The sequence below is a fragment of the Bos javanicus genome, chromosome 6, assembly GCF_032452875.1.
Source record: "Bos javanicus breed banteng chromosome 6, ARS-OSU_banteng_1.0, whole genome shotgun sequence".
NCBI classification, from domain to species: domain Eukaryota; kingdom Metazoa; phylum Chordata; class Mammalia; order Artiodactyla; family Bovidae; genus Bos; species Bos javanicus.
Window position 1 is genome coordinate 61797491 of NC_083873.1, and position 17515 is coordinate 61815005.

Here is a 17515-nt window from a genome sequence, read left to right on the forward strand (position 1 = left end):
TGACCTCTAACCCTAACATAAAGGGTAAAAAAGATCAGTATCTTGGCTATTGCGTAAGGGCCATGTGAAACCTTAGAAGCAGTGAATTGGAACCCAAGTACCTAAAACTTCAGCACATAAAAATGAACAAATCTTACTGAAAAAATAATGTAATCAAAATATACTTGATCAAATCTGATTATAATTGAAAACCTTGTTTAAAAATACCTTATGATGTATAATTTTAAAACCTATGGAGATGAAAATTAACTGAAAAACTATTTAAAATGAAAGAATTCAGACTGATGGTTACTTTCAAAATCAACAGCTTCTACCTTACATATTCTGCAGTCGTGAGCAAAAACATGATTTTAGAAAGGATTCCATTTACAATATCTTCATAAAACATAAGCTATCTAAAGAACAAATCATTAAAATGGATAGGATTTATTTAAGAAAACTCTCCCCTCTACATAAAAGAAAAACCAATAAATAGTAAAACTAAGCTTAAACGACTCAGTATATGAAAGATATGAGTTCTCTCAATATAAATTTATAAAATGCAATATCAATAAATATTCCAACACATCAACTTTATTCAATGATGCACTCATTAGTTCAAGTGGAAAAATAAGTATGAAAGTAGCCAGAAAAAAAGTTGGAGGAAAGAACAGTGATTAACGTAATAAAGGAATTTGATAGAAGGGGCCAAAACAGACCAAAATATAGAAGAGAGGGAGAGAAGAAGGGGAGAGACTGACTCCAACCATGACTCAACTATGTATGTGAATTTAGCATATAAAAGAAACATCTCAAATCAGTGAGGGGAGAACAGATTATAAAATATACGGTTATCATGTCAGATAGATAATAAATTGAGAAAAAAATAAAATTAGACCCCTACCTTACATCTCATAACAAAATAAATCCCATAGGAATTACACGTGTAACTGTTTAAAGGTGAAATCTAAAAGTATTAATACTAGAAGAAGAACATAAGTGAAAAATGATCATTATCTTGACATAAGAAACATGACATTAAGCCAGAAATTTTAAGAAAGAAATTGAAAGATTATACTTTATAAAAATAACCATGTACATGAGAAAACATCAAAAAAGTTAAAAGTTTCCCTATTAACAGGGAAAACAGTTCATGTCAGGAGCATATGATAAGCTCTTAAAATTTAATACAAGACAATCTTCATAAAGGAACTTACAATGAGTAAACAATTCAGACAAAAATAAAAATAATTACTAAAACCAGTCAAGATGTATTCAATCTTATAAGTAGAGCAATGCAAAAGTTTTTTTTCTGCACTGCATATTCAAAAGGATAAAGCAGACTATTCAGCGGTGGAAAAGGAGTAGCAGAGTAGGACCTCTGGTTTATTTTCAGTGATGGTATAAATGTGAATCATCTTTTAACATTCTTTTGCCATTATTAAAAAAAAAGATACATACTTTTGCACCAGTAATCCCTTTCCTCAAAGAATTTTCAAAGAAATAATCAGAAAAGTGTACAAAGATATATAAAGATGCTTATTCAAAAGTGTTTTTTTTTTTTTAATACATACTGGAAATGACCTACATGCCTACCCACAGAGGATTCCTTAGTTAATTATTATACAATAACATCTATAATGCTAAGCTGCCATAAAATACATGATCTATGCATTCAACAAATAATTATTGAGACTTCCCTGGTGGCTCAGATGGTAAAAGTGTCTGCCTACAATGCAAGAGGCTTGGGTTCGATCCCTGGGTTGGGAAGATCCCCTGGAGAAGGAAATGGCAACCCACTCCTATATTCTTGCCTGGAAAATTCCATGGACAGAGGAGCCTGATAGGCTACAGTCCATGGGATCACAAAGAGTCAGACACGACTGAGTGACTTCACTTTCACTTACTAAGTGCCAGGCAGTGCTCTAGGCACTGAGGATTTAAATAGTGACAGTAGAGAAAAAAATTTCTTTCCATGGTGAAGGTGGTCAAAAGCACAAATTTTCAGCAACCTAGATGTCCATCAACAGATGAATGGATAAAGAACTTGTGGTACATATATAATGGAATATTACTCAGCCACAAAAAGGAACACATTTGAGTCAGTTCAACTGAGGTGGATGAACATAGATCCTGATACATAATGCAGTATTCTTTCAATGTGTATAACAGAATGACAGAACAAATATTGTACATTAACACATATATATGGAGTCTAGAAAAATGGCACTGACGCACCTATTTGCAGGGCAGGAATAGAGACGTACACATAGAGAACCCAAAGAAAGGCAATGCCAAAAATGCTCAAACTACCGCACAATTGCACTCCTCTCACACGCTAGTAAAGTAATGCTCAAAATTCTCCAGGCCAGGCTTCAGCAATATGTGAACCGTGAACTTTCAGATGTTCAAGCTGGCTTTAGAAAAGGCAGAGGAACCAGAGATCAAATTGCCAACATCTGCTGGATCATCGAAAAAGCAAGAGAGTTCCAGAAAAACATCTATTTCTGCTTTATTGACTATGCCAAAGCCTTTGACTGTCTTTGGTCACAATAATCTGTGGAAAATTCTGAAAGAGATGGGACTAACAGACCACCTGACCTGCCTCTTGAGAAACCTATATGCAGGTCAGGAAGCAACAGTTAGAACTGGACATGGAACAACAGACTAGTTCCAAATAGGAAAAGGAGTACGTCAAGGCTGTATATTGTCACCCTGCTTATTTAACTTATATGCAGAGTACATCATGAGAAACGCTGGGCTGGAAGAAGCACAAGCTGGAATCAAGATTGCCAGGAGAAATATCAATAACCTCAGATATGCAGATGACACCACCCTTATGGTAGAAAGTGAGGAAGAACTAAAGAGCCTCTTGATGAAAGTTAAAGAGGAGAGTGAAAAAGTTGGCTTAAAGCTCAACATTCAAAAAACTAAGATCATGGCACCTGGTCCCATCACGTCATGGCAAACAGATGGGCAAACAGTGGAAACAGTGTCAGGCTTTATTTTTGGGGGCTCCAAAATCACTGCAGATGGTGACTGCAGCCATGAAATTAAAAGATGCTTACTCCTTGGAAGGAAAGTTATGACCAAACTAGATAGCATATTCGAAAGCAGAGACATTACTTTGTCAACAAAGGTCCGTCTAGTCAAGGCTATGGTTTTTCCAGTAGTCATGTATGGATGTGAGAGTTGGACTGTGAAGAAAGCTGAGCACCGAAGAATTGATGCTTTTGAACTGTGGTGTTGGAGAAGACTCTTCAGAGTCCCTTGGACTGCAAGGAGATCCAACCAGTCCATTCTGAAGGAGATCAGCCCTGGGATTTCTTTGGAAGGAATGATGCTAAAGCTGAAACTCCAGTACTTTGGCCACCTCATGCGAAGAGTTGACTCATTGGAAAAGACTCTGATGCTGGGAGAGATTGGGGGCAAGAGGAGAAGGGGACGACAGAGGATGAGATGGCTGGATGGCATCACCAACTTGATGGACGTGAGTTTGAGTGAACTCCGGCAGTTGGTGATGGACAGGGAGGTCTGGTGTGCTGTGATTCATGGGGTTGCAAAGAGTCGGACACGACTTAGTGACTGAACTGAACTGAGTTTGGGGTGATTTTTACTGTCCTCTTGACATCTCTGCACTATGAGTTTTTTCCCAATGAGCAGCTGTTACTTCTACAGTCAAGAGAACAAAACTAAACTCTGTCATTAAAAATAAAGTTCAGAGTTATCTGTTTATCTGACAAAAGCTGTAAGTGCAAGAATACAGCAGTGAACAGATAACGCAAAAAATCACTCCCTTTTAAATGGTCAGGTTCCAATTAAGAGGTATCAAGTAGGTCTGATTATAAGGCATCTGTAGATCATCTTGTCTTTATTTAGGTCACAAGATTCATTTAAGTCAATCCTACTATGCCCTAGGCAATGTCCTCAGTATATCAGTAAAGAAAAAAGACAAAATATCCCTGCCTTTAGGGAGCTTACTACTCAGTGGATAAGAACATTGTAAGATGTGGGTTCCAGGGAGTAGTGAAGAATGAATCTGTTGCCTTTACAACATTCACACTGTAATGAAATTATGTGATTAGAAATCCAATATAGCAGCAAATATTTCATTAACTTCAAAAGCACAGTCTTTACGTATGCAAACTTTCCTTAAGCCTATAAGGTCGGTATGAACTGATTCAGTTCTCATTGTTTTTGAAATTATATAAGTGAAATAAAAGAATAATGTACTAATAGATTAAAAAGACTAAAATAATTGTTTTGCCACACTTAATAGCTCCAGGATTACACTAGGCAAAATAACATGTTTCGGGAATTCCCAAATATTGACCACATAAAGCATCACTATACTCACATACCCACTCAGTGAAAGAATGTCATGTCAGTTATAAATCTATAACTCATTTTCATGATTACTAAGGAATCTTTCATTCGCTATACCTTTCTATCCCACCATCCAATTAGCTGGCACACAGCAGATGCTTGTTAAAGGAAGAAAGGATCTTAGCCTTCTTTTACCTGGACAAATGAAACAGCCTCCTAAAATTTTCTTTTTAACAATTTTTATACAAATTACCTCCATGCTCCTTTTGTTACATTTTAGGTAAATAAAATGTAGTATTTTTTATAATTACAAACATTTTAAAGGTGCCATTTACACAGGCCAGTTTAGGAAAACAATCCCTAGGACAACTTCTAAATTTATCACTTGGTACATGTTTTACATAATCAAATGAATGCCTTACATTTTAGCTTTATAATATTCAACAGTGTAAACCACAAACCACTGGATTGTGGTTGTTGTCGTTCAGTTGCTAAGTCAAGTCTGACTCTTTGTGACCCTAGTGGATAGGTATGTGGTGGTTTTTTTCTTTTGGTGTGTATTTCCTTAGTTTTGAATAATGGCCATTATTTTGTAAATCATGAGCTCTAGAACACCTCTTTTAATCAAGCCAAAGCCTTTGACAATCTGACAGTGACAATGCCTGTCAGCTGCCTATCCAATAACAACTTTTCCTTTTTCTTTTCATAATAAAACACTAAGTGCCAACTAGGAAACTCCAGCTTTCCTTGCAGAAGCGAGCCAATGCAAAGTAACCATTAGTCTTTGCGTGGTACTTTCAAGAAAAGCCTCTGGTCTCACACTCTTCTTCACTTTTCTTCAGACCTGGAACTCCTATACACTGGCTGGTACCCCAGCAACCAGATTATGCCTTTAAGGCAGTCATACACTTAGGATGATGAGGCGGAACGGCGTAAGGAGTCCATGTCCCTTAGGACTTTATTTGGTGGGCACAGGTGACCTGGACTGTCTTCATGCTAGTTTTACACCGAGAAAAATTCTGTTTTGTGTAGACCACTGTTATTTCAGTCCCTGTTTCTAGGATTTTTAATGCTGTATTTAGAGGCTTATTTTGGAGAAGGCAATGGCACCCCACTCCAGTACTCTCACCTGGAAAATCCCATGGACGGAGGAGCCTGGTAGGCTGCAGTCCATGAGGTCGCTAAGAGTCGGACACGACTGAGCGACTTCACTTTCACTTTCACTTTTCACTTTCATGCATTGGAGAAGGAAATGGCAACCCACTCCAGGGTTCTTGCCTGGAGAATCCCAGGAAGGGGGAGCCTGGTCTATAGGGTCACATGGAGTTGGACACAACTGAAGCGACTTAGCAGCAGCAGAGGCTTATTTGATTTAGCTGCAGTAAAAGTGAAGGGACATATGATTCTTAGTCTTCTGCATTATTTAGCCTTGCTTTCTGGCAAACTCATCTACCAGGGTTTCAACTATTATCTCTGAACCAGAGATTCTGATTTGCTTTTCCCCACATCTAACCTCTCAATTTCAAAGTATCTCAAAACATGTCCATTTGGATGTCCCTCAATTACTTCAGAATTTGAATTTATGTCTTCTCTTACTATACTGAAACTCTTTCTCAGTTTCCTTATCTTTTAATATATTTTCCCAATCAGGTTCAAGACTGTAAAGAAGACATCCTTAAAATGTGTTTCACCTACAGTTGAACATTCCAGCAGGTCGTGAAGAATGCAGTCCCATGGCAGATCTACTGAACAGATCTTCATGAGGCAGCTCAAGAAACAGTAGTCTTAATGAGATACCTGGGATCTTGTAAACATTAAAGTCTGAAATTATCGCTTGAGAGTCTCCTTTTATTTTAATGTTTTTTTGTGGTATATTCACTATATCAAAATGTTCTATGACATGACCTTAGTCACCTCATTTCCTACTATGTTCCCCTTCTCCCCCCACCCGCCCGCCACCGCATTCCTCTAACACTCCTAACTCTCTCCTGCCTTGGGGCCTCTGCCTGGAACCTTCTTCCCCCAGATTCCCAGCAGGCTTAATCCACCTCCTTCACATCAACTTTTCAATGAAGGCTAGCCTAACCAACCCATTTAAAGTTGCAATTCATCCACCAACCTTATGCATCCTACCTTCTCTTTATTTGTCCCATAGCACTTATCACATAACAAAGTCTATAACTTGCTAACTTCTTACGTTTGCTTTCTCTCTTGCCTCACTAGAATCTTAGCACCTCCAGGGCTGGGCTTTTTCTAAATTCTGTTTGCTCACTGATTTCTTTCAAGTATTGTACTTGAAATTGCTTGAAATTTCAAGAATGGTACTTATAGGAGTTCAATAGATTATCTGTTAAACAAGATAATGATTTATTGAGAAATAGCTCTAATTCCTCCCTTTCCTGTCTCACTGCTCCACTCCAATACTAATCCTGGTCTTTGTCATTTTTAGACCTTAAAACACACACACACACACACACACACACACACACACACACACTAAATAGTCTATTTACATTTCCTACAAACCATCCAACATACTTTGGGGATGTCACTTCCCTACAGTGATTTGGCTCCTAACTGGCCCTTTTGGAATTATCTTACTCTGACCTCATGCTTGAATGAGAACTGGATTAGAAGAACTCTAAGATCCTTCTAAAATATTTGATTCAAACTCCAAATGACTCATCTTGGCATTTAAAATACTCTATAATCTAGAAGTGTTTATTTATCCAAATGTATGCTCTATTTCTTCTCAGTTTCCCTCTGTTCCTGGCCAGTTTAAGAACTCTCAGGTAAGCCATAGTCATGTTCAGCACTTTTTCAGTTGGTTACTCTCTAACCTCAGCGCCCTCCTGACTACTGAACTAGATGGCATTATCTTAGAACCTTGGTACTCACACTATGACTTGCAGGTCATCACCCAGCATCACCTGCGAGCTTGTCAGAAATGCATCTGCAGCCCTACTCATCTAGAAGCTGCATCTAACAACATCCGCAGGTGACTGGTATGCACCTTAAAGTCTGAGAAGCATTGCATGAGGACTCATTTCAAATTATTTCTCAAGGAGTGTTTCCTCGCAGGCTTCAGGTTCTTATGTCTGATCTTTCACAGCTCTTTGTTACCCATAGCAAGCACACTGTTCAATTAATAACATCCCCTTTCAGACTATTTCTTATTTCATAGACGTTCTTTCTCCTTGATTTGGTTGTAAATAACCTGCACACAGAGCAGCCATGCATCTGGCCAATCTGGTTGCAGGGAATAGAAACCCAGTCAAATCACTTAAAGTAAAAATAAGAGCCTGTTCTAAGGCTACTCCTTGAATTGGGAAAAAAAGAGTCGGGGCGGGGAGCGGGGGAGGTGGGCTAGAGACCGGCCGCCCTCTCTCAGCATCTGTGTCTCTCTGCTTCATTCCCTCCATCCAGGCCAGTCTCTCCTATCTTTCTGTGTTCACGTGCACACTTTCTACTTCCTCATACCAGCAGCATCCACACAACCTAAGACAGCCAGCCATTCACTCCTCCATTAGCCTATTCTCCTCTGCCCCTTTCTGCTTCAACCTTCACTCTAAGTCTCTAAGCTCAACTTTTCCCATGGGAGAGATGATCACCACAAAGCCTTGGCTTTTAGAGCCAAAACCCAAGGTTACAAGTGTTGAGCCACCTATGGATTGTCTGCTCTTTGTCAGAAGCCTACTCTGGTCCGACCCACTGAAGCCAAGGAGGCTGCAGTTCAGGACAATGCCATCAGGCAGCAGGAGCTGTCAAAAGAGACTATTCTTTAGGAAAGAAAAGTGTGGGTAGAGCAGGCAATGAGCCACATCGCCAGCCCACAGTGTCATTATCGATGTCCTCACCACAGTCCCAAGCCAAATGCTGAGCACATAATAAAATGACCAACCAATATGGGGGAAGGGTCATTCACCAACTGCCACTATGCCTCTGACAGTGTACCAAGCACCTCAATCACCTGGGACACAGTTTCATCAACTATCAGATGGGACCATCTTCACCAACCTTCAGGAGTGCTGTAAGGTCCTATAGGGTAATCTTTGTAAAAATGCTTTGAAAAATATACATGTCAATCAAAAACAATACTGTTGCCTCTCAGATAAAATCCTCTCATACAGTAGAAGTTTCACACAGTTTTCCGGTCCTTTCTCTTTTCCCATTTCACACGATATGGAATCCAGCAATTGCTATTATTTGAAAGCACAATCCCAACTATTACCACTATACTTTCATACCTTCATGGCTCACTCAAATGATGATTAAGAAAATTCATTCATTATTATCAAAAAGACAACAAATAACAACCGTTGGTGAGGGTGAGGAGACAAGGGAACCGTCATGCATTTGTTGGGTGGAAATGTAAATTTATGCAGCCGCTACTGAATGTAGTACAGAGGTTCTCCAAAAAATTAAAAATAGAGCTACCATATGATCCAGCAATTTCACTCCTAGGTATTTATCCAAAGAAAACAAAAACACTAATTAGAAAAGATATATGTATCACTGTGTTCATTGCAGCAACTTTTATAATAGCCAAGATATGGAAGCAACCTAAGTGCAATCAATAGATGAATGAATAAAGATGATGCAGTGTGTGTGTATGTGTGTATATGAATATTACTCAGTCATAAACAAAAGAATGAAATCTTGCCATTTACCACAACATAGGTGGATCTAGAGGGTATTATGCTAAGTGAAATAAGTCAGGGAAAGACAAGTGTTGCATGGTTTCACCTATATGTAGAATCTATAAAACAAGTGAACAAACATAACAAAACAGAAACAGTGTCATAAATACAGAGAACGAACAGGTGGTTGCCAGTGGGAATTGGTGTGGGGAGGGTAGAGAAATAGGTGATGAAGATTAAAAGGTACGAACTTTCAGTTGCAAAATACATGAGTCTTGTATATGAAATGTACAGTGAGGCAAACATAGTCAATAATTATGCAATAACTTTGTATGTGGACAGAGGGTAACTAGACATTATGCTGATCATTTTGAAATATTTAGAAATATCGAATCACTATGTTCTGTAACAGAAACTAACATACTCTTATAGGTTAATTATACTTCAAAACAAACAAACTCAGAAAGAAGATGAGATCGGTGGTTACCAGAGGTGGGGTGTCAGGGAGAGGGTGAAGGTAATCAAAAGATACAAATGTCCAGTTATAAGATAAATAAATACTAGGGATGTCATGCACAACATGATAAATATAATTATGTTTATATATGAAATGTTAGATGAGTAAGTCTCAACAGTTCTCATCATAAGGAAAAAATTTTTTTCTGTTTCTTTAATTTTGTATCTATATGAGTTGATGAATGTTGACTAAACTTAATATGGTAATTTTTCATGATGGAAGTCAAATCACTATGTCATATGTCATAATGCCATATGTCAATTGTAGCTCAATAAAACTGGAAGAAAAAATAAAAGAGAAAATTCATTTCACTCAGAAATGTAAAAAAAGAATGCACACATTTTTCACTGTGTACATTTAAAGACACTGTGCATCTAAAAGGTGCCCTGTATAATTTTCATTATATTACAAATGACAAGAAGTATGTATGAAATTCCTAAGCAGGACACAGGTTTTCTGATTCCTGTGTGGCCTTCTCCCCAGGGACGTCCCACTGAGCATTTCCAAAGTGCTGTAAGCAGAAAATCAGAGCTATGAGGGCCCCAGTTTTTGCGACCCCATGTACTTTAGTCCTCCAGGCTCCTCTGTCCATGAAGTTCTCTGGGCAAGAACACTGCAGTGGGTAGCCATTTCCTTTTCCATGGGATCTTCCTGACCTAGGGACTAAACCCAGGTCTCCTGCATTGCAGGCAGATTCTTTACTGCCAGAGCCACCTTGGAAGCCCTTTAGAGCCCAGAGGCCCCATTTTTAAAATAAAGGCTCAGAGGAGGAAAAATAATAAAATGGCCCGTCTCAACCCCCTGCAATCCAATTCTCCTAACTTCTATAGCTTTTTTCCTATAATCATTTTACCAGTTGCCAAACATTAAAGGGTGGAAAGGGTGGGGGTGAAGGATGGACACCAGTGACCACAGCCAAGTCCTCAAAAACAAGTTATGAGAACCTGAGCCACCCTTTGCAGGATTCAAGTATGGGTTTACGGGAGAGAAAAACAAAAGAAAACAAAGCTCAAGATCTGTACAGTCTTGGCTTCATCATGAACAACAACAACAAACAAAAATTTACCAACTGACGGCCACATGCTGGGCAGGATGCTGAGGGCTCCTCAGAGGATGAAGAGTCTCAGCCCTCCAAAAGTGTATTTGCCTTTACCCTCGGGCATCTGTTGCTCATTGCTGACAAGTGTAGTCATTCAACAGCTGGCCCTGGGTGGAGCAAAGAAAATAGCTTCCACCTTGCTAAAAAGTCAACTCAGCTGGCCAAAGTGCAGGTATCAGGTAAACGGAAAAACAAAAACAAAACCTCGGAATGGAGCTGGGTGAGACACCGCTGCAAGAGGCAGAACTGCAGAGACTAATGCACAGCACCCGCTGAGCGCCCAACCCCAATCAAGGCTCCTCCCGCTCCGAGTGGCGAGGGGCTGCGGATCAAACGATCTTGCATCCTGGGAAAGGCAATTTCAGTTCTCGGGGTGTCGTGATGTGGGGGCTGCACAAAGGTGAGCGGCGGGTTGGGGATCTGCAGCCCTAGAATGGAGAAGCAGAGTGGAGACCTAGAGGTTTGTGCGATACTGGGGAGGGAGGTGGGCAGGGCGAGAGCGCAGAGACCGAACAGTCACGCTGCGGCGTATAAAGAGCCGTGGGGATCCCACCGAGGACAACAATTTCGGGGCTCTGCAGCCGCGAAGGGGTCTGAGAGGGCGCCGAAGACAGTGCAGGGAGAAGGGTTCGCCAGGGACCAGGCACAACAGCCAGACATTCCTGGGGGAAGGGGTGGGACGGGCATCTCTTCCCCGACATACACAGACACACACTCACACCGCCCCACTCTCGGCTGGCTCCGAGTCGCCTCCGCGCGCGCTCCGCACCCAGCCCGGCGCTGCGGCGGCCACTTACCCTCAGCTCGGGACCGGATCTCCGACACGGTCCTCCGCATGGTGGGCATCGCAGCAGCCGCCGCAGGTGGGTCCTTAAACCAGACCCTGCACCTGTCACGGCGCCGAGCGGGCGAGGAATCTGCCTTTCCTGCGCCAAGCGATCAGCAGCCGCGCGGGCCCTGCCGGCCACCCAGGGCAGCGCCTCTGCCGGGAAAGGCCGTCGCACACCTGCGGAAGGAGGAAGAGACCACGAAGGTGTCAGTGTCCGCAGAGCCCAGCGAGATCTGCCAGCAGCCGCGCAGGGGGCGGCTCGGCGAGGGGCGGAGCTCGGGCCCTGGCGCTGGCGCCGGGGGAGGGGTCGTCGGGGCGCGCGCTCACTCGCTCCCGCGGCAGCGCGGCGGAGAAGGCGGGAGAAGGCGGGAGAAGGGTAGGGTGAGACCTGGCGGAGCCTTTTGTCGCCCCGCCCCGCTTTGGACTGTACCACCTGCGGGGTCCGACCGGGGAGCTGAGGGTTTACTCCACCCCGGGCGCCCTCTTCCAACCCCGTGACTTCGGCTTTTCCTGTCCTTGCTTAGTAGCTTTCAGATTTTTCCAAGCCTTGGCCAAAGAGAAAGGCTGCTCTGGCTCCTTCATCCTTGCAAATACTCTTTGCCACCCTCTGGTTTTAATAACAGTGGGGTCGCCCGTGGTCCGGAGCGTGGGTTTGGGTCTGAGTAGGCAGGAGAGAGGCTAAAGGCGAGAAAGGAATTGGGCGCCCATGGCTAACCTCCAACCTGAGCGTTGGAAGGGGTCTGCGTGCTCGCCGCCTGGGTGGAATTTTAGCCTCCCTCACCGCCAGCAGCCCTCGCGGCCCAAGTCGCACCTGCTCTGTCGTCTGGTTCACAAGCAACAGGCTCTGAGGCCGGGGTCCCTGGGCGCTGATGGCTCCTCCTCCCTACGGTGCTCCAGGCCGGCCTGCCAGTGGCCGGGTGCCTCTCGCTAATGCGTGTTCTGCAGCCTGACAAAGCTCTGGACTTGGCATAAAATCCAACTATTGGGCCAGGTGCTTCAAAACAGGACTTTTTTGGTTTGAGTTTTTTTGTTTTTTTTTTTTAGTCAAACCTTCAGGAAGTTGGGAGCAGTCGTTTTACCCAAAAAAGGGAAGAGACATCCAAATATACAATCCATGAGTACATTAAATTTTATTTTGCTCCATATTCTAGAAATCATCAACTCAGTGGACATGAGTTTGAGTAAGGCCCAGGAGATAGTGAAGGACAGGGAAGCCTGGCATGCTGCAGTCTATGGGGTTGCAAATCGTCAGACACGAATTAGCAACTGAACAAATCCTAGAAATAATCGTAACCTCATTACCTTTTATTTTATATACAGAGATCTGTATTAACAAGTTATCAAAAGAAATGTGATATTTATTGCTGATTTCATCTTTTAGATGTAAGGTTTTGTATAGATTATGGTGAGCGGCTAAAATGGCAAGAAAGGAATAAATTGTTAGAAGCTCCTTGCCCTCTTCTTCCAGCACTGGGTGGAAGAGGGCTTTACATGGAGTATTCTACTGTAAATTACTTTCAGGTCCTGAAGGGAGAGATCTGGAAAGGTCTAAACAGAGATATAAGTGATTATTCCCAAGCCTTAAGAAAAAAGAAAATAAAACTCTGCTCATAGCATCATATCTCTATTTGTGGTATTTCTTCTGCCTCCTGCAGGTAGCATTTGCTAATCAGAGCCCTACCTTTCCTTAATTCTGAATCAGGCAGTCAACGCATATTTGTGAAGAACTCACTCTAGTTGTCTCTGATTCAGAGACTGGGGTTAGAACAAAGAAAATATAATTCCAGTGTTCATGAAACATTGCAGGGTAGAGCAGGACTCAAAGGTGTCTTTTTCAGTGATGGTGTTGATCTGCAAGTATGGTCTTCTAAAAGTAAGAAATGAGCACACAGCCTTTTAAGGACAGTTAACACTGGCCCTTCTTACTCTTTCCAGGTCCAAAATCTTGTATAAAGGCGACTTCCCCTGTCTCAGTGAACACAAATCTGAAAAAAATTGAAAAGGTAAGTACAACAAGGGAATAGTTTAAAAAAAGAAAGAAAGAAAAATCAGTTCTAGAAGTTAGTGAACAGAAACCTGAGAAGAGGCAGTGCTTTTGTGATTACTGATTTAGGTGTAATTTTATATAAAGCCAGGACCAGGTTTAGTCAAAAATAGTGCACAGCAACATAATAGTATTTGATTTATGAGAAATAACCTTTGTAATTCCTATGCACCACCAAATGAAGTTCAGTTCTTATTTGTAAATAAGTTCCAGAGATTACCTCTGTTTTCTGTAGAACAGTCTGTTTTATATATGTCTGTGTGTATGTGTGCTTCCTCTTAACAACCCATAAGCAAAGACGATATGGGAAATAAGTCTTTCATACAGAGAGGAACATTGCATGACCTGGTCAATAGCTTACCATGTGTCTTTTCCCAAGTTATGCTATCACTTTACCCATAATAGCAAGATTACCCTATCTAACTCATTTCTGTACAATTCATTTCTGATTACTAGACATTACACATGTTTTTATTGGTTCACAACCCTGATTGAAGTTCAGTATTGTACTAACGGCATATTTGTGTATGTGCATTCAGCCACTCAGTCATGTCCAACTCTTTGTGACCCCATGGACTGCAGCATGACAGGCCTCCCTGTCCCTCACCATCTCCTGGAGTTTGCCTAAGTTCATGTCCATTGCATTGGTGATGCCATCCAGCCATCTCGTCCTCTAATGTCTTTCTCCTTCTGCCTTCAATCTTTCCCAGCAGTGGGGTCTTTTCCAATGAATCAGCTCTTTGCTCAGTTCAGTTCCTTTGCTCAGTCATGTCCAACTCCTTGTGATCCCATGGACTGAAGCACACCAGACTTCCCTGTCCATCACCAACTCCCAGAGCTTACTCAAACTCATGTCCTCTGAGTTAGTGATGCCATCCAACCCATCTTATCCTCTGTCATTCCCTTCTCCTGCCTTCAATCTTTCACAACATCAGGGTCTTTTCAAATGAGTCAGTTCTTCACATCAGGTGGGCAAAATATTGGAGTTTCAGCTTCAGCATCAGTCCTTCCAGTGAATATTCAGGATTGATTTTCTTTAGAATTGACTGGTTGATCTCCTTGCTGTCCAAGGGACTCTCGAGAGTCTTCTCCAACACCACAGTTCAAAAGCATCAATTCTTCAGCAGTCAGCTTTCTTTGTGGTCCAGCTCTCACATCCATACATGACTACTGGAAAAGCCATAGCTTTGACTAGACAGACCTTTGTGGTAAAGTAATGTCTCTGCATTTTAGTATGCTATTTAGGTTGGTCATAACTTTTCTTCCGAGGAGCAAGCGTCTTTTAATTTCATGGCTGCAGTCACCGTCTGCAGTGACTTTAGAACCCAAGAAAAGAAAATCTGTCACTGTTTCCATTGTTTCCCCATCTATTTACCAAGAAGTGACGGGACCAGATGCCATGATCTTAGTTTTCGAATGTTGAGTTTTAAGCCAGCTTTTTCACTCTCCTCTTTCACCTTCATCAAGAGTCTTCTTAGTGCCTCTTCACTTTTTGCCATAAAGGTGGTTTCATCTGCATGTCTGAGGTTATTGATATTTCTCCCAGCAATCTTGATTCCAGATTGTGCTTCCTCCAGTCTGGCATTTCGTATGATATACTCTGCATAAAAGTTAAATAAGCAAAGTGACAGTATACAGCCTTGACATACTCCTTTCCCAATTTGGAACCAGTCTGTTGTTCCATGTCTGGTTCTAACTGTTGCTTCTTGATCTGCATGCAGATTGTTCAGGAGGCAGTCAGGTGGTGTATTCCCATCTCTTTAAGAATTTTCCACTTTGTTGTGATCCACACAGTCAAACACTTTGGCATACTCAATAAAGCAGAAGTAGATGTTTTTCTGAAACTCTCTTGCTTTTTCTTTAATCCAATGGATGTTGGCAGTTTGATCTCTGGTTCCTTTGCCTTTTCTAAATCCAGTTTGAACATCTGGAAGTTCTCCATTCATGTACTGTCCAAGCCTAGTTTGGAGAATTTTGAGCATTACTTGGCTAGTGTGTGAGATGAATGCAATTGTGCAGTAGTTTGAACATTCTTTGGCATTGCCTTTCTTTGGAATTGGAATGAAACTGGATCTTCAGCTTCAGCATCAGTCCTTGTATTCAGGGTTGATTTCCTTTAAGATTGACTGGTTTGATCTCCTTGCTGTCAAAGGGACTCTCAGGAGTCTTTTCCAGCACCACATTTTGAAGGCATGAGTTCTTTGATGCTCTACCTTCTTTGCGGTCTGCCTCTCACAACGGAAAATCGCCACTGGAAAGCCATAGCCTTGATTATATGGATCTTTGTCAGCAGAGTGATGTCTCTGCTTTTCAACACACTGTCTTGGTTTGTCATAGTTTTCCCACCAAAAAGATGTTCTTAGGAACACCGAGAATTAAGGATTTGCCCTACTTGGGAGGAACTCATAACTAACTAGGCAACAGAGGCATGCTCACTAACTTATACTTCATAATATACCTAAAAGTGCTTTGGGAACTCATGGCCTGAAGGTAGTTGGAGATGTTCCTGTGAACCCTGCTTCAGATTGAGAAGGAGGAATGCAAAGTTGAATACTATATTACCATGGAATACAGATGCTGGACAGGGCTGGCTGTTATACTCTAAATCCTTTTGGAAAAATACAAAATAATTGGGTAAATTAGACTTAACATTTAGATAATTATTTCTTTTTTGGGGTATTAGTTCTAGAAGGTCTTGTAGGTCTTCCCAGAACCGTTCAACTTCAGCTTATTCAGAGTTACTGGTTGGGGCATAGACTTGGATTACTATGATATTGAATGGTTTGCCTTGGAAACGAACAGAGATCATTCTGTTGTTTTTTGAGATTGCATCCAAGTACTGCATTTTGGAGTCTTTTGTTGACTATGATGGCTACTCCATTTCTTCTAAGGGATTCTTGCCCACAGTAGTAGATATAATGGTCATCTGAGTTAAAGTCACCTATTCCAGTCCATTTTAGTTTGCTGATTCCTAAAATGTCAACGATCACTCTTGCCATCTCCTGTTCAACCACTTCCAATTTGCCTTGATTCATGGACCTAATATTCCAGGTTCTATGCAATATTGCTTTTTACAGCATTGGACCTTGCTTCTATCAGCAGTCACACCCACAGCTGGGTGTTGTTTTTAGTTTGGCTCCGTCTCTTCATTCTTGGAGAAGACTCTTGAGAGTCCCTTGGACAGCAGGGAGATCCGACCAGTCCATCCTAAAAGAAATCAGTCCTGAATATTCATTGGAAGGACTGATGTTGAAGCTGAAACTCCAATACTTTGGCCACTTGATGCAAAGAACTGACTCGTTGGAAAAGACCCTGATGCTGGAAAAGATTGAAGGTGGGAAAAGAAGGGGATGACAGAGGATGAGATGGTTGTTGGCATCACTGACTCAATGGACATGAGTTTGAGTAAACTCTGGGAGATGGTGTGGACAGGGAGGCCTGGTGTGCTACAGTCCATGGGGGCTGCAAAAAGTCAGACATGACTGAGCAACTGAACTGAATTATTTCTTTTACTTTAAAATGGAGGTTAAGATATATTACAAAATTCTGTCTAGTCAGAAACCACCTGATTATTGTAAGAAAATATCTTGTTACCTTTGGTACATAGTTGATATATTGATTCACTGGATGGTGAAGATATTATTATGGTTAAGATATTATTATGATATTATTATGGCATGGTTAAGATATTGTGTTAATTGGAATTTATGTTATTGGACTTGAAAGCCCTTTTCCTCAAAGCTTCCCATCTTGATTGCTGTTTTTCTGTCACCATCCCTTACATGCATCAATAGCACTCCAATGCACTAATATGTTCTTTAAGCACAGTTTTAAAAATATGTCTTACTTCAAGCCATGTTTCATCTCCATCTCTGCTGCTCTTATACAGGCCACCATCATCACACCCCTATAGTAGTCTCCTACTGATTTCCTTGCTTTTACTTGTCACCCATTCATAGTTATTATTTTAAAACAAATTAAAAATTTTAATTCCTTTGAAACACAAATGAATTTATGTCATGTCTTCAGACTTCAGTGGCTTCCAATAGCACTTGGAATGAAACTCAGGCCTTGTCTGCCT

General features: G+C 41.4%; 2 protein-coding genes across 8 annotated transcripts in view; one reads left to right on the forward strand and one right to left on the reverse strand.

Annotated features, from left to right (window-relative positions):
* Positions 1-11816, reverse strand: part of ATP8A1 (ATPase phospholipid transporting 8A1) — a 236394-nt gene extending 224578 nt beyond the window's left edge. For 6 of the 7 annotated variants that reach the window (XM_061420035.1, XM_061420032.1, XM_061420037.1 and 3 more), the window contains exon 1: positions 11359-11439. In XM_061420035.1, the coding sequence (XP_061276019.1) occupies positions 11359-11407 (49 nt within the window). In that variant the 5' untranslated portion in view covers positions 11408-11439. Of the gene's footprint in view, positions 1-11358 lie in introns of all 7 variants that reach the window. The other variant, XM_061420038.1, reaches the window with a different exon arrangement.
* LOC133249493 (uncharacterized) lies at positions 10737-16016 on the forward strand. The gene is made up of 2 exons (XM_061420044.1): positions 10737-12381; positions 13326-16016. The coding sequence occupies exon 1, from the start codon at positions 10995-10997 to the stop codon at positions 11886-11888; it is 894 nt and encodes a 297-aa protein (XP_061276028.1). The 5' UTR covers positions 10737-10994; the 3' UTR covers positions 11889-12381; positions 13326-16016.
* The last annotated feature ends 1499 nt before the right edge of the window (positions 16017-17515 follow it).

Coding starts and splice junctions, on each gene's coding strand:
- LOC133249493 (XM_061420044.1), top strand. CDS start 10,995: ATGGAGAAGCAGAGTGGAGACCTAGAGGTTTGTGCGATACTGGGGAGG.